Source organism: Salvelinus alpinus, chromosome 37 (assembly GCF_045679555.1).
Source record: "Salvelinus alpinus chromosome 37, SLU_Salpinus.1, whole genome shotgun sequence".
In the NCBI taxonomy this organism is placed as follows: Eukaryota; Metazoa; Chordata; class Actinopteri; order Salmoniformes; family Salmonidae; genus Salvelinus; species Salvelinus alpinus.
Window position 1 is genome coordinate 7,271,503 of NC_092122.1, and position 20,630 is coordinate 7,292,132.

At 51.5% G+C, this 20,630-nt stretch overlaps 1 protein-coding gene across 3 annotated transcripts in view; it reads left to right on the forward strand.

Annotated features, from left to right (window-relative positions):
• The window catches only part of LOC139565626 (actin nucleation-promoting factor WASL-like), a 66,808-nt gene that overhangs the window by 36,635 nt on the left and 9,543 nt on the right, over positions 1-20,630 (forward strand). For 2 of the 3 annotated variants that reach the window (XM_071386075.1, XM_071386076.1), the window contains exons 2-5: positions 16,465-16,599; positions 16,850-16,936; positions 17,147-17,243; positions 18,103-18,132. In XM_071386075.1, the coding sequence (XP_071242176.1) occupies positions 16,465-16,599; positions 16,850-16,936; positions 17,147-17,243; positions 18,103-18,132 (349 nt within the window). The remainder of the gene's footprint in view (positions 1-16,464; positions 16,600-16,849; positions 16,937-17,146; positions 17,244-18,102; positions 18,133-20,630) is intronic. The other variant, XM_071386077.1, reaches the window with a different exon arrangement.

A 20,630-nucleotide genomic window follows, 5' to 3' on the forward strand; every position in this document is an offset into this window, starting at 1 on the left:
GTCCAGTGTGTCTGTGTGGGTAGAGTCCAGTGTGTGTGTGTGTGTGTGGGTAGAGTCCAGTGTGGGTAGAGTCCAGTGTGTGTGTGGGTAGAGTCCAGTGTGTGTGTGTGTGTGTGGGTAGAGTCCAGTGTGTGTGTGTGGGTAGAGTCCAGTGTGTGTGTGTGGGTAGAGTCCAGTGTGTGTGTGTGTGGGTAGAGTCCAGTGTGTGTGGGTAGAGTCCAGTGTGTGTGTGTGTGTGTGTGGGTAGAGTCCAGTGTGTGTGTGTGTGTGTGGGTAGAGTCCAGTGTGTGTGTGTGTGTGTGTGGGTAGAGTCCAGTGTGTGTGTGTGTGTGTGTGGGTAGAGTCCAGTGTGTGTGTGTGTGTGTGTGGGTAGAGTCCAGTGTGTGTGTGTGTGTGTGGGTAGAGTCCAGTGTGTGTGTGTGTGTGTGGGTAGAGTCCAGTGTGTGTGTGTGTGTGTGGGTAGAGTCCAGTGTGTGTGTGTGTGTGTGGGTAGAGTCCAGTGTGTGTGTGTGTGGGTAGAGTCCAGTGTGTGTGTGTGTGGGTAGAGTCCAGTGTGTGTGTGTGTGGGTAGAGTCCAGTGTGGTGTGTGTGTGTGTGGGTAGAGTCCAGTGTGTGTGTGTGTGTGGGTAGAGTCCAGTGTGTGTGTGTGTGTGTAGAGTCCCGTGTGTGTGTGTGTGTGGGTAGAGTCCAGTGTGTGTGTGTGTGTGGGTAGAGTCCAGTGTGTGTCTGTGGGTAGAGTCCAGTGTGTGTGTGTGTGTGTGTGTGTGTGTGTGGGTAGAGTCCAGTGTGTGTGTGTGTGTGTGTGTGTGGGTAGAGTCCAGTGTGTGTGTGTGTGTGTGTGGGTAGAGTCCAGTGTGTGTGTGTGGGTAGAGTCCAGTGTGTGTGTGTGTGGGTAGAGTCCAGTGTGTGTGTGTGTGGGTAGAGTCCAGTGTGTGTGTGTGTGTGTGGGTAGAGTCCAGTGTGTGTGTGTGTGTGTGGGTAGAGTCCAGTGTGTGTGTGTGTGTGTGGGTAGAGTCCAGTGTGTGTCTGTGGGTAGAGTCCAGTGTGTGTGTGTGTGTGTGTGTGGGTAGAGTCCCGTGTGTGTGTGTGGGTAGAGTCCAGTGTGTGTGTGTGGGTAGAGTCCAGTGTGTGTGTGTGGGTAGAGTCCAGTGTGTGTGTGTGGGTAGAGTCCAGTGTGTGTGTGTGTGTGTGGGTAGAGTCCAGTGTGTGTGTGTGTGTGTGGGTAGAGTCCAGTGTGTGTGTGTGTGTGTGGGTAGAGTCCAGTGTGTGTGGGTAGAGTCCAGTGTGGGTAGAGTCCAGTGTGGGTAGAGTCCAGTGTGGGTAGAGTCCAGTGTGTGTGTGGGTAGAGTCCAGTGTGTGTGTGGGTAGAGTCCAGTGTGTGGGTAGAGTCCAGTGTGTGTGTGTGTGTGTGGGTAGAGTCCAGTGTGTGTGGGTAGAGTCCAGTGTGTGTGTGTGTGTGTGTGGGTAGAGTCCAGTGTGTGTGTGTGTGTGTGGGTAGAGTCCAGTGTGTGTGTGTGTGTGGGTAGAGTCCAGTGTGTGTGGGTAGAGTCCAGTGTGTGTGTGGGTAGAGTCCAGTGTGTGTGTGGGTAGAGTCCAGTGTGTGTGTGGGTAGAGTCCAGTGTGTGTGTGGGTAGAGTCCAGTGTGTGTGTGTGGGTAGAGTCCAGTGTGTGTGTGTGGTAGAGTCCAGTGTGTGTGTGTGGGTAGAGTCCAGTGTGTGTGTGGGTAGAGTCCAGTGTGTGTGTGTGGGTAGAGTCCAGTGTGTGTGTGTGGGTAGAGTCCAGTGTGTGTGTGTGTGGGTAGAGTCCAGTGTGTGTGTGTGGGTAGAGTCCAGTGTGTGTGTGTGGGTAGAGTCCAGTGTGTGTGTGTGGGTAGAGTCCAGTGTGTGTGTGTGGGTAGAGTCCAGTGTGTGTGTGTGTGTGTGTGGGTAGAGTCGGTGTTTGTGTGTGTGTGTGTGGGTAGATTCCAGTGTGTGTGGGTAGAGTCCAGTGTGTGTGGGTAGAGTCCAGTGTGTGTGGGTAGAGTCCAGTGTGTGTGGGTAGAGTCCAGTGTGTGTGGGTAGAGTCCAGTGTGTGTGGGTAGAGTCCAGTGTGTGTGGGTAGAGTCCAGTGTGTGTGTGTGTGTGTGTGGGTAGAGTCCAGTGTGTGTGTGTGTGTGTGTGGGTAGAGTCCAGTGTGTGTGTGTGTGTGTGGGTAGAGTCCAGTGTGTGGTGGGTAGAGTCCAGTGTGTGTGTGTGTGTGTGGGTAGAGTCCAGTGTGTGTGGGTAGAGTCCAGTGTGTGTGTGTGTGTGTGTGTGTGGGTAGAGTCCAGTGTGTGTGTGTGTGTGTGGGTAGAGTCCAGTGTGTGTGTGTGTGTGTGGGTAGAGTCCAGTGTGTGTGTGGTGTGTGGGTAGAGTCCAGTGTGTGTGTGTGTGGGTAGAGTCCAGTGTGTGTGTGTGTGGGTAGAGTCCAGTGTGTGTGGGTAGAGTCCAGTGTGTGTGTGTGTGGGTAGAGTCCAGTGTGTGTGGGTAGAGTCCTGTGTGTGTGTGTGTGTGTGGGTAGAGTCCAGTGTGTGTGTGTGGGTAGAGTCCAGTGTGTGTGTGTGGGTAGAGTCCAGTGTGTGTGGGTAGAGTCCAGTGTGTGTGTGTGTGTGTGTGTGTGTGTGTGTGTGGGTAGAGTCCAGTGTGTGTGTGTGTGGGTAGAGTCCAGTGTGTGTGTGTGTGGGTAGAGTCCAGTGTGTGTGTGTGTGGGTAGAGTCCAGTGTGTGTGTGTGTGTGTGGGTAGAGTCCAGTGTGTGTGTGTGTGTGGGTAGAGTCCAGTGTGTGTGTGTGGGTAGAGTCCAGTGTGTGTGTGTGGGTAGAGTCCAGTGTGTGTGTGTGGGTAGAGTCCAGTGTGTGTGTGTGTGTGTGTGGGTAGAGTCCAGTGTGTGTGTGTGTGTGTGGGTAGAGTCCAGTGTGTGTGTGTGTGTGTGTGTGTGGGTAGAGTCCAGTGTGTGTGGTGTGTGTGTGTGTGTGGGTAGAGTCCAGTGTGTGTGTGTGTGTGTGGGTAGAGTCCAGTGTGTGTGTGTGTGTGGGTAGAGTCCAGTGTGTGTGTGTGTGTGGGTAGAGTCCAGTGTGTGTGTGTGTGTGGGTAGAGTCCAGTGTGTGTGTGTGGGTAGAGTCCAGTGTGTGTGTGTGTGTGGGTAGTCCAGTGTGTGTGTGTGTGTGTGGGTAGAGTCCAGGTGTGTGTGTGTGTGTGTGTGTGTGGGTAGAGTCCAGTGTGTGTGTGTGTGTGTGGGTAGAGTCCAGTGTGTGTGTGTGTGTGGGTAGAGTCCAGTGTGTGTGTGTGTGGGTAGAGTCCAGTGTGTGTGGGTAGAGTCCAGTGTGTGTGTGTGTGTGGGTAGAGTCCAGTGTGTGTGTGTGTGTGGGTAGAGTCCAGTGTGTGTGTGTGTGTGGGTAGAGTCCAGTGTGTGTGTGTGTGTGTGTGGGTAGAGTCCAGTGTGTGTGTGTGTGTGTGGGTAGAGTCCAGTGTGTGTGTGTGGGTAGAGTCCAGTGTGTGTGTGTGGGTAGAGTCCAGTGTGTGTGTGTGTGTGGGTAGAGTCCAGTGTGTGTGTGTGTGGGTAGAGTCCAGTGTGTGTGTGTGTGGGTAGAGTCCAGTGTGTGTGTGTGTGGGTAGAGTCCAGTGTGTGTGTGTGTGGGTAGAGTCCAGTGTGTGTGTGTGTGGGTAGAGTCCAGTGTGTGTGTGTGTGGGTAGAGTCCAGTGTGTGTGTGTGTGGGTATAGTCCAGTGTGTGTGTGTGTGTGGGTAGAGTCCCGTGTGTGTGTGTATAGCAGTGTGTGTGTGTGTGTGTAGAGTCCAGTGTGTGTGTGTGTGTGTGGGTAGAGTCCAGTGTGTGTGTGTGTGTGTGGGTAGAGTCCAGTGTGTGTGGGTAGAGTCCAGTGTGTGTTTGTGTGTGTGGGTAGAGTCCAGTGTGTGTGTGTGTGTGTGTGGGTAGAGTCCAGTGTGTGTGTGTGTGTGTGTGGGTAGAGTCCAGTGTGTGTGTGTGTGTGTGTGTGGGTAGAGTCCAGTGTGTGTGTGTGTGTGTGTGGGTAGAGTCCAGTGTGTGTGGGTAGAGTCCAGTGTGTGTGTGTGTGTGTGTGGGTAGAGTCCAGTGTGTGTGTGTGTGTGTGGGTAGAGTCCAGTGTGTGTGTGTGTGGGTAGAGTCCAGTGTGTGTGTGTGTGTGTGGGTAGAGTCCAGTGTGTGTGTGTGTGTGTGTGTGGGTAGAGTCCAGTGTGTGTGTGTGTGGGTAGAGTCCAGTGTGTGTGTGTGTGTGTGTGGGTAGAGTCCAGTGTGTGTCTGTGGGTAGAGTCCAGTGTGTGTGTGTGTGTGGGTAGAGTCCAGTGTGTGTGTGTGTGTGTGTGTGTGTGGGTAGAGTCCAGTGTGTGTGGGTAGAGTCCAGTGTGTGTGTGTGTGGGTAGAGTCCAGTGTGTGTGTGTGTGTGTGTGTGTGGGTAGAGTCCAGTGTGTGTGTGGGTAGAGTCCAGTGTGTGTGTGTGTGTGTGGGTAGAGTCCAGTGTGTGTGTGTGGGTAGAGTCCAGTGTGTGTGTGTGGGTAGAGTCCAGTGTGTGTGTGTGTGGGTAGAGTCCAGTGTGTGTGTGTGTGGGTAGAGTCCAGTGTGTGTGTGTGTGTGTGTGTGTGTGGGTAGAGTCCAGTGTGGGTAGAGTCCAGTGTGGGTAGAGTCCAGTGTGTGTGTGGGTAGAGTCCAGTGTGTGTGTGTGTGTGTGTGGGTAGAGTCCAGTGTGGGTAGAGTCCAGTGTGTGTGTGGGTAGAGTCCAGTGTGTGTGTGGGTAGAGTCCAGTGTGTGTGTGGGTAGAGTCCAGTGTGTGTGTGTGTGTGGGTAGAGTCCAGTGTGTGTGTGGGTAGAGTCCAGTGTGTGTGTGGGTAGAGTCCAGTGTGTGTGGGTAGAGTCCAGTGTGTGTGGGTAGAGTCCAGTGTGTGTGGGTAGAGTCCAGTGTGTGTGGGTAGAGTCCAGTGTGTGTGTGGGTAGAGTCCAGTGTGTGTGTGTGTGTGTGGGTAGAGTCCAGTGTGTGTGTGTGTGTGTGGGTAGAGTCCAGTGTGTGTGTGTGTGGGTAGAGTCCAGTGTGTGTGTGTGTGTGGGTAGAGTCCAGTGTGTGTGTGGGTAGAGTCCAGTGTGTGTGGGTAGAGTCCAGTGTGTGGGTAGAGTCCAGTGTGTGTGTGTGGGTGGGTAGAGTCCAGTGTGTGTGGGTAGAGTCCAGTGTGTGTGTGTGTGTGGGTAGAGTCCAGTGTGTGTGTGTGTGGGTAGAGTCCAGTGTGTGTGGGTAGAGTCCTGTGTGTGTGTGTGTGTGTGGGTAGAGTCCAGTGTGTGTGTGTGGGTAGAGTCCAGTGTGTGTGTGTGTGTGTGTGTGGGTAGAGTCCAGTGTGTGTGTGTGTGTGTGTGGGTAGAGTCCAGTGTGTGTGTGTGTGGGTAGAGTCCAGTGTGTGTGTGTGGGTAGAGTCCAGTGTGTGTGTGTGTGTGTGGGTAGAGTCCAGTGTGTGTGTGTGTGTGTGTGTGGGTAGAGTCCAGTGTGTGTGTGTGTGTGGGTAGAGTCCAGTGTGTGTGTGTGTGTGTGTGTGGGTAGAGTCCAGTGTGTGTGTGTGTGTGTGGGTAGAGTCCAGTGTGTGTGGGTAGAGTCCAGTGTGTGTGGGTAGAGTCCAGTGTGTGTGGGTAGAGTCCAGTGTGTGTGTGTGTGTGTGTGTGTGTGTGTGTGGGTAGAGTCCAGTGTGTGTGTGTGTGTGGGTAGAGTCCAGTGTGTGTGTGTGTGTGTTTGTGGGTAGAGTCCAGTGTGTGTGTGTGTGTGTGTGTGGGTAGAGTCCAGTGTGTGTGGGTAGAGTCCAGTGTGTGTGTGTGGGTAGAGTCCAGTGTGTGTGTGTGGGTAGAGTCCAGTGTGTGTGTGTGTGTGGGTAGAGTCCAGTGTGTGTGTGTGTGTGGGTAGAGTCCAGTGTGTGTGTGTGTGTGTGGGTAGAGTCCAGTGTGTGTGGGTAGAGTCCAGTGTGTGTGGGTAGAGTCCAGTGTGTGTGTGTGTGTGGGTAGAGTCCAGTGTGTGTGTGTGTGTGTGTGGGTAGAGTCCAGTGTGTGTGTGTGTGGGTAGAGTCCAGTGTGTGTGTGTGTGTGGGTAGAGTCCAGTGTGTGTGTGTGTGTGGGTAGAGTCCAGTGTGTGTGGGTAGAGTCCAGTGTGTGTGGGTAGAGTCCAGTGTGTGTGTGGGTGGGTGGGTAGAGTCCAGTGTGTGTGTGGGTGGGTGGGTAGAGTCCAGTGTGTGTGTGTGGTGGGTGGGTAGAGTCCAGTGTGTGTGTGGGTGGGTGGGTAGAGTCCAGTGTGGGTGGGTGGGTAGAGTCCAGTGTGGGTGGGTGTGTAGAGTCCAGTGTGGGTGTGTGTGTGGGTGGGTAGAGTCCAGTGTGTGGGTGGGTGGGTAGAGTCCAGTGTGTGTGTGTGTGGGTAGAGTCCAGTGTGTGTGTGTGTGGGTAGAGTCCAGTGTGTGTGTGTGTGGGTAGAGTCCAGTGTGTGTGTGTGTGGGTAGAGTCCAGTGTGTGTGTGTGTGGGTAGAGTCCAGTGTGTGTGTGTGTGTGTGTGGGTAGATTCCAGTGTGTGTGGGTGGGTAGTGTGTGTGGGTGTAGAGTCCAGTGTGTGTGTGTGTGTGTGTGTGGGTAGAGTCCAGTGTGTGTGTGTGTGTGTGTGGGTAGAGTCCAGTGTGTGTGGGTAGAGTCCAGTGTGTGTTTGTGTGTGTGGGTAGAGTCCAGTGTGTGTGTGTGTGTGTGTGGGTAGAGTCCAGTGTGTGTGTGTGTGTGTGTGGGTAGAGTCCAGTGTGTGTGTGTGTGTGTGTGTGGGTAGAGTCCAGTGTGTGTGTGTGTGTGTGTGGGTAGAGTCCAGTGTGTGTGTGTGTGTGTGTGGGTAGAGTCCAGTGTGTGTGTGTGTGTGTGTGTGGGTAGAGTCCAGTGTGTGTGTGTGTGTGTGGGTAGAGTCCAGTGTGTGTGTGTGTGTGTGGGTAGAGTCCAGTGTGTGTGTGTGTGTGTGGGTAGAGTCCAGTGTGTGTGTGTGTGTGGGTAGAGTCCAGTGTGTGTGTGTGTGTGTGTGTGGGTAGAGTCCAGTGTGTGTGTGTGTGTGTGTGGGTAGAGTCCAGTGTGTGTGGGTAGAGTCCAGTGTGTGTGTGTGTGTGTGTGGGTAGAGTCCAGTGTGTGTGTGTGTGTGTGGGTAGAGTCCAGTGTGTGTGTGTGTGGGTAGAGTCCAGTGTGTGTGTGTGTGTGGGTAGAGTCCAGTGTGTGTGTGTGTGTGTGTGTGTGGGTAGAGTCCAGTGTGTGTGTGTGTGGGTAGAGTCCAGTGTGTGTGTGTGTGTGTGTGTGGGTAGAGTCCAGTGTGTGTCTGTGGGTAGAGTCCAGTGTGTGTGTGTGTGGGTAGAGTCCAGTGTGTGTGTGTGTGTGTGTGTGTGTGTGGGTAGAGTCCAGTGTGTGTGGGTAGAGTCCAGTGTGTGTGTGTGTGGGTAGAGTCCAGTGTGTGTGTGTGTGTGTGGTGTGTGGGTAGAGTCCAGTGTGTGTGTGGGTAGAGTCCAGTGTGTGTGTGTGTGTGTGGGTAGAGTCCAGTGTGTGTGTGTGGGTAGAGTCCAGTGTGTGTGTGTGGGTAGAGTCCAGTGTGTGTGTGTGTGGGTAGAGTCCAGTGTGTGTGTGTGTGTGGGTAGAGTCCAGTGTGTGTGTGTGTGGGTAGAGTCCAGTGTGTGTGTGTGTGTGTGTGTGTGTGGGTAGAGTCCAGTGTGGGTAGAGTCCAGTGTGGGTAGAGTCCAGTGTGTGTGTGGGTAGAGTCCAGTGTGTGTGTGTGTGTGTGTGGGTAGAGTCCAGTGTGGGTAGAGTCCAGTGTGTGTGTGGGTAGAGTCCAGTGTGTGTGTGGGTAGAGTCCAGTGTGTGTGTGGGTAGAGTCCAGTGTGTGTGTGTGTGTGTGGGTAGAGTCCAGTGTGTGTGTGGGTAGAGTCCAGTGTGTGTGTGGGTAGAGTCCAGTGTGTGTGGGTAGAGTCCAGTGTGTGTGGGTAGAGTCCAGTGTGTGTGGGTAGAGTCCAGTGTGTGTGTGGGTAGAGTCCAGTGTGTGTGTGTGTGTGTGGGTAGAGTCCAGTGTGTGTGTGTGTGTGTGGGTAGAGTCCAGTGTGTGTGTGTGTGGGTAGAGTCCAGTGTGTGTGTGTGTGTGGGTAGAGTCCAGTGTGTGTGTGGGTAGAGTCCAGTGTGTGTGGGTAGAGTCCAGTGTGTGGGTAGAGTCCAGTGTGTGTGTGTGGGTGGGTAGAGTCCAGTGTGTGTGGGTAGAGTCCAGTGTGTGTGTGTGTGTGGGTAGAGTCCAGTGTGTGTGTGTGTGGGTAGAGTCCAGTGTGTGTGGGTAGAGTCCTGTGTGTGTGTGTGTGTGTGGGTAGAGTCCAGTGTGTGTGTGTGTGGGTAGAGTCCAGTGTGTGTGTGTGTGTGTGTGTGGGTAGAGTCCAGTGTGTGTGTGTGTGTGTGTGGGTAGAGTCCAGTGTGTGTGTGTGTGTGTGGGTAGAGTCCAGTGTGTGTGTGTGTGTGTGTGTGTGTGGGTAGAGTCCAGTGTGTGTGTGTGTGTGGGTAGAGTCCAGTGTGTGTGTGTGTGTGGGTAGAGTCCAGTGTGTGTGTGTGTGTGTAGAGTCCAGTGTGTGTGGGTAGAGTCCAGTGTGTGTGGGTAGAGTCCAGTGTGTGTGGGTCCAGTGTGTGTGTGTGTGTGTGTGTAGAGTCCAGTGTGTGTGTGTGTGTGTGGGTAGAGTCCAGTGTGTGTGTGTGTGTGTTTGTGGGTAGAGTCCAGTGTGTGTGTGTGTGTGTGTGTGGGTAGAGTCCAGTGTGTGTGGGTAGAGTCCAGTGTGTGTGGGTAGAGTCCAGTGTGTGTGTGTGGGTAGAGTCCAGTGTGTGTGTGTGGGTAGAGTCCAGTGTGTGTGTGTGGGTAGAGGTCCAGTGTGTGTGTGTGTGTGTGTGGGTAGAGTCCAGTGTGTGTGTGTGTGTGGGTAGAGTCCAGTGTGTGTGTGTGTGTGTGGGTAGAGTCCAGTGTGTGTGGGTAGAGTCCAGTGTGTGTGTGGGGTAGAGTCCAGTGTGTGTGGGTAGAGTCCAGTGTGTGTGTGGGTGGGTGGGTAGAGTCCAGTGTGTGTGTGGGTGGGTGGGTAGAGTCCAGTGTGTGGGTGGGTGGGTAGAGTCCAGTGTGGGTGGGTGGGTAGAGTCCAGTGTGGGTGGGTGGGTAGAGTCCAGTGTGGGTGGGTGGGTAGAGTCCAGTGTGGGTGTGTGTGTGGGTGGGTAGAGTCCAGTGTGTGGGTGGGTAGAGTCCAGTGTGTGTGTGTGTGTGGGGGTAGAGTCCAGTGTGTGTGTGTGTAGAGTCCAGTGTGTGTGGAGTCCAGTGTGTGTGGGTAGAGTCCAGTGTGTGTGGGTAGAGTCCAGTGTGTGTGGGTAGAGTCCAGTGTGTGTGGGTAGAGTCCAGTGTGTGTGTGGGTAGAGTCCAGTGTGTGTGTGTGTGTGTGGGTAGAGTCCAGTGTGTGTGTGGGTAGAGTCCAGTGTGTGTGTGTGTGTGTGTGGGTAGAGTCCAGTCTGTGTGTGGGTGTGTGGGTAGAGTCCAGTGTGTGTGGTGTGTGGGTAGAGTCCAGTGTGTGGGTGGGTGGGTAGAGTCCAGTGTGTGGGTGGGTGGGTAGAGTCCAGTGTGTGGGTGGGTGGGTAGAGTCCAGTGTGTGGGTGGGTGGGTAGAGTCCAGTGTGTGGGTGGGTGGGTAGAGTCCAGTGTGTGTGTGGGTGGGTAGAGTCCAGTGTGTGTGTGGGTGGGTAGAGTCCAGTGTGTGTGTGGGTGGGTAGAGTCCAGTGTGTGTGTGGGTGGGTAGAGTCCAGTGTGTGTGTGGGTGGGTAGAGTCCAGTGTGTGTGGGTGGGTAGAGTCCAGTGTGTGTGGGTGGGTAGAGTCCAGTGTGTGTGGGTGGGTAGAGTCCAGTGTGTGTGGGTGGGTAGAGTCCAGTGTGGGTGTGCATGGTCAGTGCAGGAAGAGTTGGTTCAAAAAAGAGGCAATGCAGGTAGTCTGAGTAGCCATTTGATGAGCTATTTAGCAGCCTTGTTCAGCAGTTGTATGCTTGGGGTAGAAGCTTTTCAGGATCCTGTATGTTGCAGACTTGTTGCACTAGTACTGCTTGTAGCCTTTGACCATTTGACCATTTTTAGGGCCTTCCTCCGACACCGACTGGTATAGAGGTACTAAACGGCAGGGAGCTCGGCCCCAGTGAGGAAAGGGTAAGGGGGATACCTAGTCAGTTCCTACCTCCAGTGTGTGTGTGTGTGGGTAGAGTCCAGTGTGTGTGTGTGTGGGTAGAGTCCAGTGTGTGTGTGTGTGGGTAGAGTCCAGTGTGTGTGTGTGTGGGTAGAGTCCAGTGTGTGTGTGTGTGGGTAGAGTCCAGTGTGTGTGTGTGTGGGTAGAGTCCAGTGTGTGTGTGTGTGTGGGTAGAGTCCAGTGTGTGTGTGTGTGTGTGGGTAGAGTCCAGTGTGTGTGTGTGTGTGTGGGTAGAGTCCAGTGTGTGTGTGTGGGTAGAGTCCAGTGTGTGTGGGTAGAGTCCAGTGTGTGTTTGTGTGTGTGGGTAGAGTCCAGTGTGTGTTTGTGTGTGTGGGTAGAGTCCAGTGTGTGTGTGTGTGTGTGTGGGTAGAGTCCAGTGTGTGTGTGTGTGTGGGGGGGTAGAGTCCAGTGTGTGTGTGTGTGTGGGGGGGTAGAGTCCAGTGTGTGTGTGTGTGTGTGTGTGGGTAGAGTCCAGTGTGTGTGTGTGTGTGTGTGTGGGTAGAGTCCAGTGTGTGTGTGTGTGTGTGTGGGTAGAGTCCAGTGTGTGTGTGTGTGTGTGGTGTAGAGTCCAGTGTGTGTGGTGTGTGGGTAGAGTCCAGTGTGTGTGTGTGTGTGTGTGTGGGTAGAGTCCAGTTTGTGTGTGTGTGTGTGTGTGGGTAGAGTCCAGTGTGTGTGTGTGTGTGTGTGTGGGTAGAGTCCAGTGTGTGTGTGTGTGGGTAGAGTCCAGTGTGTGTGTGTGTGTGTGTGTGGGTAGAGTCCAGTGTGTGTGTGTGTGTGTGGGTAGAGTCCAGTGTGTGTGTGTGTGTGTGTGTGGGTAGAGTCCAGTGTGTGTGTGTGTGTGGGTAGAGTCCAGTGTGTGTGTGTGTGTGTGTGTGGGTAGAGTCCAGTGTGTGTGTGTGTGTGTGTGGGTAGAGTCCAGTGTGTGTGGGTAGAGTCCAGTGTGTGTGGGTAGAGTCCAGTGTGTGTGGGTAGAGTCCAGTGTGTGTGTGTGTGGGTAGAGTCCAGTGTGTGTGTGTGTGTGGGTAGAGTCCAGTGTGTGTGTGTGTGTGTGTGGGTAGAGTCCAGTGTGTGTGGGTAGAGTCCAGTGTGTGTGTGTGTGTGTGTGGGTAGAGTCCAGTGTGTGTCTGTGGGTAGAGTCCAGTGTGTGTGTGTGTGGGTAGAGTCCAGTGTGTGTGTGTGTGTGTGTGTGTGTGGGTAGAGTCCAGTGTGTGTGGGTAGAGTCCAGTGTGTGTGTGTGTGGGTAGAGTCCAGTGTGTGTGTGTGTGTGTGTGTGTGTGGGTAGAGTCCAGTGTGTGTGTGGGTAGAGTCCAGTGTGTGTGTGTGTGTGTGGGTAGAGTCCAGTGTGTGTGTGTGGGTAGAGTCCAGTGTGTGTGTGTGGGTAGAGTCCAGTGTGTGTGTGTGGGTAGAGTCCAGTGTGTGTGTGTGTGGGTAGAGTCCAGTGTGTGTGTGTGTGGGTAGAGTCCAGTGTGTGTGTGTGTGTGTGTGTGTGTGGGTAGAGTCCAGTGTGGGTAGAGTCCAGTGGGTAGAGTCCAGTGTGTGTGTGGGTAGAGTCCAGTGTGTGTGTGTGTGTGTGGGTAGAGTCCAGTGTGGGTAGAGTCCAGTGTGTGTGTGGGTAGAGTCCAGTGTGTGTGTGGGTAGAGTCCAGTGTGTGTGTGGGTAGAGTCCAGTGTGTGTGTGGGTAGAGTCCAGTGTGTGTGTGTGTGGGTAGAGTCCAGTGTGTGTGGGTAGAGTCCAGTGTGTGTGGGTAGAGTCCAGTGTGTGTGTGTGTGTGTGGGTAGAGTCCAGTGTGTGTGTGTGTGTGTGTGGGTAGAGTCCAGTGTGTGTGTGTGTGTGGGTAGAGTCCAGTGTGTGTGGGTAGAGTCCAGTGTGTGTGGGTAGAGTCCAGTGTGTGTGGGTAGAGTCCAGTGTGTGTGGGTAGAGTCCAGTGTGTGTGGGTAGAGTCCAGTGTGTGTGGGTAGAGTCCAGTGTGTGTGGGTAGAGTCCAGTGTGTGTGTGGGTAGAGTCCAGTGTGTGTGTGTGTAGAGTCCAGTGTGTGTGTGGGTAGAGTCCAGTGTGTGTGGGTAGAGTCCAGTGTGTGTGTGTGTGTGGGTAGAGTCCAGTGTGTGTGGGTAGAGTCCAGTGTGTGTGGGTAGAGTCCAGTGTGTGTGTGTGTGGGTAGAGTCCAGTGTGTGTGGGTAGAGTCCTGTGTGTGTGTGTGTGTGTGGGTAGAGTCCAGTGTGTGTGTGTGGGTAGAGTCCAGTGTGTGTGTGTGTGTGTGGGTAGAGTCCAGTGTGTGTGTGTGTGTGGGTAGAGTCCAGTGTGTGTGTGTGGGTAGAGTCCAGTGTGTGTGTGTGTGTGTGGGTAGAGTCCAGTGTGTGTGTGTGTGTGTGGGTAGAGTCCAGTGTGTGTGTGTGTGTGTGTGTGGGTAGAGTCCAGTGTGTGTGTGTGTGTGGGTAGAGTCCAGTGTGTGTGTGTGTGGGGTAGAGTCCAGTGTGTGTGTGTGTGTGGGTAGAGTCCAGTGTGTGTGTGTGTGTAGAGTCCAGTGTGTGTGTGTGTGTGTGTGTGTGTGTGGGTAGAGTCCAGTGTGTGTGTGTGGGTAGAGTCCAGTGTGTGTGGGTAGAGTCCAGTGTGTGTGGGTAGAGTCCTGTGTGTGTGTGTGTGTGTGTGTGGGTAGAGTCCAGTGTGTGTGTGTGTGTGGGTAGAGTCCAGTGTGTGTGTGTGTGTGTGTGTGTGTGTGTGTGTGGGTAGAGTCCAGTGTGTGTGGGTAGAGTCCAGTGTGTGTGGGTAGAGTCCAGTGTGTGTGTGTGGGTAGAGTCCAGTGTGTGTGTGTGGGTAGAGTCCAGTGTGTGTGTGTGGGTAGAGTCCAGTGTGTGTGTGTGTGTGTGGGTAGAGTCCAGTGTGTGTGTGGGTAGAGTCCAGTGTGTGTGTGGGTAGAGTCCAGTGTGTGTGGGTAGAGTCCAGTGTGTGTGTGGGTAGAGTCCAGTGTGTGTGTGTGTGTGGGTAGAGTCCAGTGTGTGTGTGTGTGTGGGTAGAGTCCAGTGTGTGTGTGTGTGTGGGTAGAGTCCAGTGTGTGTGTGTGTGTGGGTAGAGTCCAGTGTGTGTGTGTGTGTGTGGGTAGAGTCCAGTGTGTGTGTGTGTGTGGGTAGAGTCCAGTGTGTGTGGGTAGAGTCCAGTGTGTGTGTGGGTAGAGTCCAGTGTGTGTGTGGGTGGGTGGGTAGAGTCCAGTGTGTGTGTGGGTGGGTGGGTAGAGTCCAGTGTGTGTGTGGGTGGGTGGGTAGAGTCCAGTGTGTGTGTGGGTGGGTGGGTAGAGTCCAGTGTGGGTGGGTGGGTAGAGTCCAGTGTGGGTGTGTGGGTAGAGTCCAGTGTGGGTGTGTGTGTGGGTGGGTAGAGTCCAGTGTGTGGGTGGGTAGAGTCCAGTGTGTGTGTGTGGGTGGGTAGAGTCCAGTGTGTGGGTGGGTAGAGTCCAGTGTGTGTGTGTGTGTGTGGGTAGAGTCCAGTGTGTGTGTGTGTGTGTGTGTGTGTGTGGGTAGAGTCCAGTGTGTGTGGGTAGAGTCCAGTGTGTGTGGGTAGAGTCCAGTGTGTGTGTGGGTAGAGTCCAGTGTGTGTGTGTGTGGGTAGAGTCCAGTGTGGGTGTGTGGGTAGAGTCCAGTGTGTGTGTGGGTGTGTGGGTAGAGTCCAGTGTGTGGGTGGGTGGGTAGAGTCCAGTGTGTGTGGGTGGGTAGAGTCCAGTGTGTGTGTGGGTGGGTAGAGTCCAGTGTGTGTGGGTGGGTAGAGTCCAGTGTGTGTGGGTGGGTAGAGTCCAGTGTGTGTGGGTGGGTAGAGTCCAGTGTGTGTGGGTGGGTAGAGTCCAGTGTGTGTGGGTGGGTAGAGTCCAGTGTGTGTGGGTGGGTAGAGTCCAGTGTGGGTGTGCATGGTCAGTGCAGGAAGAGTTGGTTCAAAAAAGAGGCAATGCAGGTAGTCTGAGTAGCCATTTGATGAGCTATTTAGCAGCCTTGTTCAGCAGTTGTATGCTTGGGGTAGAAGCTTTTCAGGATCCTGTATGTTGCAGACTTGTTGCACTAGTACTGCTTGTAGCCTTTGACCATTTGACCATTTTTAGGGCCTTCCTCCGACACCGACTGGTATAGAGGTACTAAACGGCAGGGAGCTCGGCCCCAGTGAGGAAAGGGTAAGGGGGATACCTAGTCAGTTCCTACCTGCCAGGCTACCTGCCGCCCCTGGGCCTTACTTACCACCCACTGTCGTGATCGGGTGCCTTGCAGTTGCCGTACCAAGCGGTGACACAACCAGTCAAGATGCTCTCAATGGTGCAGCTCAGATGTATAACTTTTTGAGGATCTGAGGGCCCATGATAATTCCTTAGTAACGTGGATACCGAGGAACTTGACGCTCTCAATCCGCTCCACTACAGCCCCATCGATGTGGGTGGGGGTGTGGTCGCCCCACCATTTCCTGTAGTCCACAATCAGCTCCTTTGTCTTGCTGACGTTGAGGGAAAGGTTGTTGTCCTGGCACAATACTACCAGGTCTCTGACCTCCCTATAGGCTGCCTCGCCGTCGGTGATCAATCCTACCAAAGCCATGTCGTCAGCAAACTTATATTTTGCTACTGTCTCTGTAATTTGCAAACATTCTATCTGCCTGCTGTTTTTGGTTTGGGCTGTAAAAAACACTTGTAAGCCTAAGTTGTATCGGGAAACCGGGCCCTGATCTTGAGTCTGTGTAGTGGAGCCTGACATCCATCCCTGCCTAGTCAGAGGGTCCTGCTGCAGGCCTGTCTGCCCCAGCAGGATCACACATAATGGGCATGGAAGGAAGGCCTGGCCACATCAGTCTAAGACCATCAGACACTTGGCAATAACTCTCCAGTTATCTCTGTTTGAGCTAGCCCTTTAGCTTCACGAGTTCTCTTCAGAGAGCGGAGGACATTTGTTGCTGCAGCAGATTCACTTGGTAACCACTGCTTCCTGAGACGGCCTCCTCCTCCTGCTTACAGGTCTGGATGCATGACTGACGTGGCTACGGTCTAGTCAGTCAGCAGTGTGATACAGCTCGGTCCGATAGAGAAGGGCTTATAGGCTGTTACGGTAAGAGAGACACTGCTGCCAACAATAAAGACAAGTTATGACAGGCCAGCCTTCCTGTCCTCCTCTCATTACTATAAGTAAGTGACAGAGTGTGTTCGCCACTTTATTGGCAGCTTGGCAGGCTACTTTTACCGTCCTGCGTGAGGAGACTGCCTAGATGTCAGTAAGCCATACAGAGGACAGTACTGGCACACGTACGCACACATGAGGACAAGGTGACTTTATTCCTGCTGAGAAATGTACTGAGCTGCGGCAGTCTAAACTCTGCCAGTGCTGTCACACCTCTGCGGTAGTGTTTCTGCGCATACATTATTTTCTGACCTTTTATTTAAAGGTCGACTTGGCAAGATGAGGTTGCCCTGAGCAGCTCCGCAGACTTTGAGATGAGCGCGATGCAAAATGTTTGCGCAGTCAGAGTATGACTGACTGCTCAGTGCACAGGTGCGCTTCACAACGTTTCAGCATGACCGCTACGGGACCAAAACAGCAGAGAAGTTTAGCCACGCTCTTCAACGCTCTTAGTTGTTGCAGAATCGGCCTGATATTGTGTTTACTTGGGTCCTTGAATGTAACTTATTTTAACACAGAAATTTGATTACTCTGAGGTCGAATACCTAATTTAAAAAATAAATACATTTTTTTTTAAAGGGAGACCCAACACTGCTTCACTGTAAAACATAGACAGTCTGTGGGTCTCAGTTAAATCCCTATTCCATCCATTTGACATTTTAGTCATTCAGCAGACGCTCTCATCCAGAGCGACTTAGTTAGTGCCTTCATCCCTTGTATTAGGGGTACTATACTCTCATCACATCCTTCATTAACCCCTTGTGCCTCTGTCTCTCTCTCTGTCTCTCTCTCTGTCTCTCTCTCTGTCTCTCTCTCTGTCTCTCTCTCTGTCTCTCTCTCTGTCTCTCTCTCTGTCTCTCTCTCTGTCTCTCTCTCTCTCTCTCTCTCTCTCTCTCTCTCTCTCTCTGTCTCTCTCTCTCTCTGTCTCTCTCTCTCTCTGTCTCTCTCTCTCTCTGTCTCTCTCTCTCTCTGTCTCTCTCTCTCTCTGTCTCTCTCTCTCTCTGTCTCTCTCTCTCTCTGTCTCTCTCTCTCTCTGTCTCTTTCTCTGTCTCTTTCTCTGTCTCTCTGCAGTCGCTGTGTTCTGCGGTGGTGCAGGTATATGCAGCAGACAGGAACTCAGCCTGGACCAAGAGGTGCTGTGGTGTGGCCTGTCTGGTCAAAGACAACCCAGCACGATCCTACTTTATCAGGGTGTTCGACATCAAGGTGGGTTTAGTTCACACAGAAAACACAGACCAACTCGGGGACACGGCAGCACGGATTGTCCTTTACTATAGAGATGAGAGAGACACACACACACACACACACACTAAATCTGTTGATGTGCCCTTAAGCAAGGCACTTAATCCTAATTTTCTCCGAGTGTGCCGTACTACTATGGCTGACCCTGTAAAACACATTTCACTTCACCTATCCGGTGTATGTGACAAAACATATCCACTCTCTCTCTCCACAGGAGGGTAAAACCGTGTTCGAGCAGGAGCTCTACAACAACTTCGCAATCACCGTTTCCAAATCTTACTTCTTCACGTTCGCAGGAGATGTGAGTTATACCTTTCTCTATGTACTTGATGTCTCTTGCTCCAGCCAAGTCCTTTCACATGACATGGTCATTTGTTTATGTCAAAAACCTGCCTTGTGTGTGTTTTTTTTTCAAGCTTGCGGTGTTCGTTCATTCTTATGACATTCCACTTTCTGCGTTTGTGGGTGTGCGTATTTGTGTGTGGGCGTGCATGTGTGTGTGTGTGTGTAGTCGTGCCAGATGGGACTGAACTTCGCAAGCGAGGAGGAGGCCAAGCATTTCCGGGTCGCCGTGGGGGACCTGCTGGGGAGACGACAGAGAAAATCTGGTGACTACTACCTACTGCCGCCATCTTTGATTCTACTGACCTCAGACCTCTGTTAAAACCATCTCTCCTCTGACCTCAGCCTGGTCTGCTAATGATTGGACAGATCCTCTCAATTTTGAGATGTATGGATCTCACCTTCTTTCTATGCCATCTCCTTTACTTCCTAATTGTTCAATTGACAGCTCTCTCTCCTCTCTCTCTCTCTACACTCTCTCTCTGGACCACCATTACCTCCGGTAGAAGGGGAGCGGATCTAGAATCAGCTTTACCCTCTCTGAAATCCTAACTAGAGGTCGACCAATTATGATTTTTCGGTAATCGGCCATAATCGGCGTCCAAAAATGCTGATTACCGATTTGTTATAAACTTGAAATCGGACCTAATTAATCAGCCGACCTCTAATCCTAACATAAACGTGCCTGATCAGCTAAGATCAGTGTCCAGGGGCAACAGTGCTCTTCCATGCCTCTCTTTTGAAGTGCTCCTGGAGATCAGCTTGCTATAATAACAAGGTCAGGACTGTTTGCACTCTGTCCCAAACCAGCAAGAGTCTATGCAGTCTCTGTATGGATCATGGTCCTCGACTCTCTTAGATTTGAGCTCCGTTTTGTCAGTCTGCCTGTGATCGTTCTGGTAAAAAACTAACTCGTACACCTGCGCTTGACGATTAATCCACACACACACACCCGTCCTGCTTATAAACTAACTCTGTCCCCCCCCCCCCCTTGCAGAAGAGTTCCTCTTTGATCCGTACACTTCAGTCACCTGTAACTCCATACCAATCCTTTACCTCTCCCTTTCACTAACACTAACACACAGCAAGATACGGGAGTTTAATTCTATACATTTTGTTTTACAGAAAAAAGACGTGACCCTCCAGGTCAAAATGGTAGGTCCTTCATGAAATTCACTCAGGTCTTTTTTTTGGAGAATCTTTTTTTAATTTTAATCAGAAATTGATGTGGACACTACGCTTTCAAACAACCCAGAAATTATTTGACTTAAAATATTCCTCCACAAACACCATAGTCACTCCCTGACTTCCCCACAGGGCTTTGATTGAATGGTTCCAGTGTAAAGCCATTGGATAATCTACTGATAGCAGGGTCTTGGAGATAACACCTCTCCCAAGCCCCTAACTAACAGATGCCCTATCCCCAGTCTTAATCTTAACCAAAAGGGGCATGGAAGTACTGTACTGTATATCTGACTGTAGCATGTAGTGAGAGGCAATTTCTACGTACATAGATCCACTTTACAGGACATGCTTAGGTATTCTGCACACACACACACACACACACTCTCCAGAAAGCCAGTTCCACAGGGACGTTGAGCCGATCCCTCCCCTCAATCTTAAAATACCAAACCTGTAACAACACTTACACTCCAAACCAGGCCATATGAATAATCAGCCTACATCCACAGTAGATCACTTAGCTATAGATAAGAGATATATATATATATATATATATATACACTCTACAAGGTTATATATAAAAGCGGCATCTCATTCTCAAATACCCTCATCAGTACCCAGACAGGCTGGGGGTGATACGGTTCATGTCACTTGGTACCAGAGCTTTCCCAATTGTACAGATACTATAGCAGTCAAAAGGTCTTTAGAGATGCTCTCTGACCTGGTCATGTTTGCTGTTTAGCATTTAGAGATGCTGTTGTGGAACAGTACAGTGGCACACTTTCATAGCACTCCTTGGCATCGCTTGGCAACAGTGCATACTATTGTACTTCAAAGCTAGTTTGCTCTGCCTGGCTCCCCATAGTGTTTGTACTGGTCTGACTAGGTGGACAGACAGTGTCAACCCCTGCTCTGCTTAATTAGGCTAAGAGGATTTAATTCAGCTGCTAATGTTAGTTACTTCACAGCACTCACACTACCCCAGTCCCCTAACAGTCATAGCAATGGCTATGTGGAACGGAAGGAGTTGTGGTGAGGGGGTAGAGGAAAGGGGGAGGTCAGAATTTGTGACATTTTCTCTTCATCACAGCAGTGACCTGTAAACAGATTGCTGAGGGTGATGTTTTTACATGGCGCGGCCTAGACCTATCCTGTCCCCTGAGGGTTGCTCGAATCAAATTGTATTGGTCACGTGCACATGGTTAGCAGATGTTAATGCGAGCGTAGCGAAATGCTCGTGCTTCTGGTTCCGTCAGTGCAGTAATATCAAACAAGTAATCTAACAATTCCCCAACTACAGCCTAATACACACAAATCTAAAAGGGGTGAATGAGAATATGTACATATAAATATATGGTTGAGCGATGGCCGAGCGGCATAGGCAAGGTGCAATAGATGGTATAAAATACAGTATATACACTACCGTTCAAAAGTTTGGGGTCACTTAGAAATGTCCCTGTTTTTGAAAGAAAAGCAAATGTTTTGTCCATTTAAAATAACATCAAATTGATCAGAAATAGTGTAGACATTAATGCTGTAAATGACTATTGTAGTTGGAAACGGCTGATAATTTGTTAAATAAAAAAATAAAAAACATATCTACATAGGAGTACAGAGGCCAATTATCAGCAACCATCACTCCTGTGTTCCAATGGCACGTTGTTAGCTAATCCAGGTTTCTCATTTTAAAAGGCTAATTGATCACTAAACTCTTTTGCGATTATGTTAGAACAGCTGAAAACTGAAACTGAAGATCTCGTACAACACTGTGTAGTACTCCCTTCACAGAACAGCGCAAACTGTCTCTAACCAGAATAGAAAGAGGAGTGGGTTGCCCCGGTGCACAACTGAGCAAGAGGACAAATACATTAGTGTCTAGTTTGAGAAACAGATGCCTCAAGTCCTCAACTGGCAGCTTCATTAAATAGTACCCACAAAACACCAGCCTCAACATCAACAGTGAAGAGGTGACACCGGGATGCTGGCCTTCTAGACAGAGTTGCAAAGAAAAAGCCATATCTCAGACTGGCCAATAAAAATCAAAGATTAAGATGGGCAAAAGAACACAGACACCGGACAGAGGAAGATTGGAAGAAAGTGTTATGGACAGAAAAATCTAAATTTGAGGTGTTCGGATCACAAAGAACATTCATGAGACCCAGAAAAGATGCTGGAGGGAGTGCTTGATGCTATCTGTCAAGCATGGCGGAGGTAATGTGATGGTCTGGGGGTGCTTTGGTGGTGGTAAAGTGGGAGATTTGTACAGGGTAAAAGGGATCTTGAAGAAGGAAGGTTATCACTCTATTTTGCAACGCCATGCCATATCCTGTGGATGGTGCTTTCCTCTTACAACAGGACAATAACCAAAAGCACAGCTCCAAACTATGCAAGAACTATTTAGGGAAGAAGCAGTCAGCTGGTATTCTGTTTATAATGGTGGCCAGCACAGTCACCGGATCTCAACCCTATTG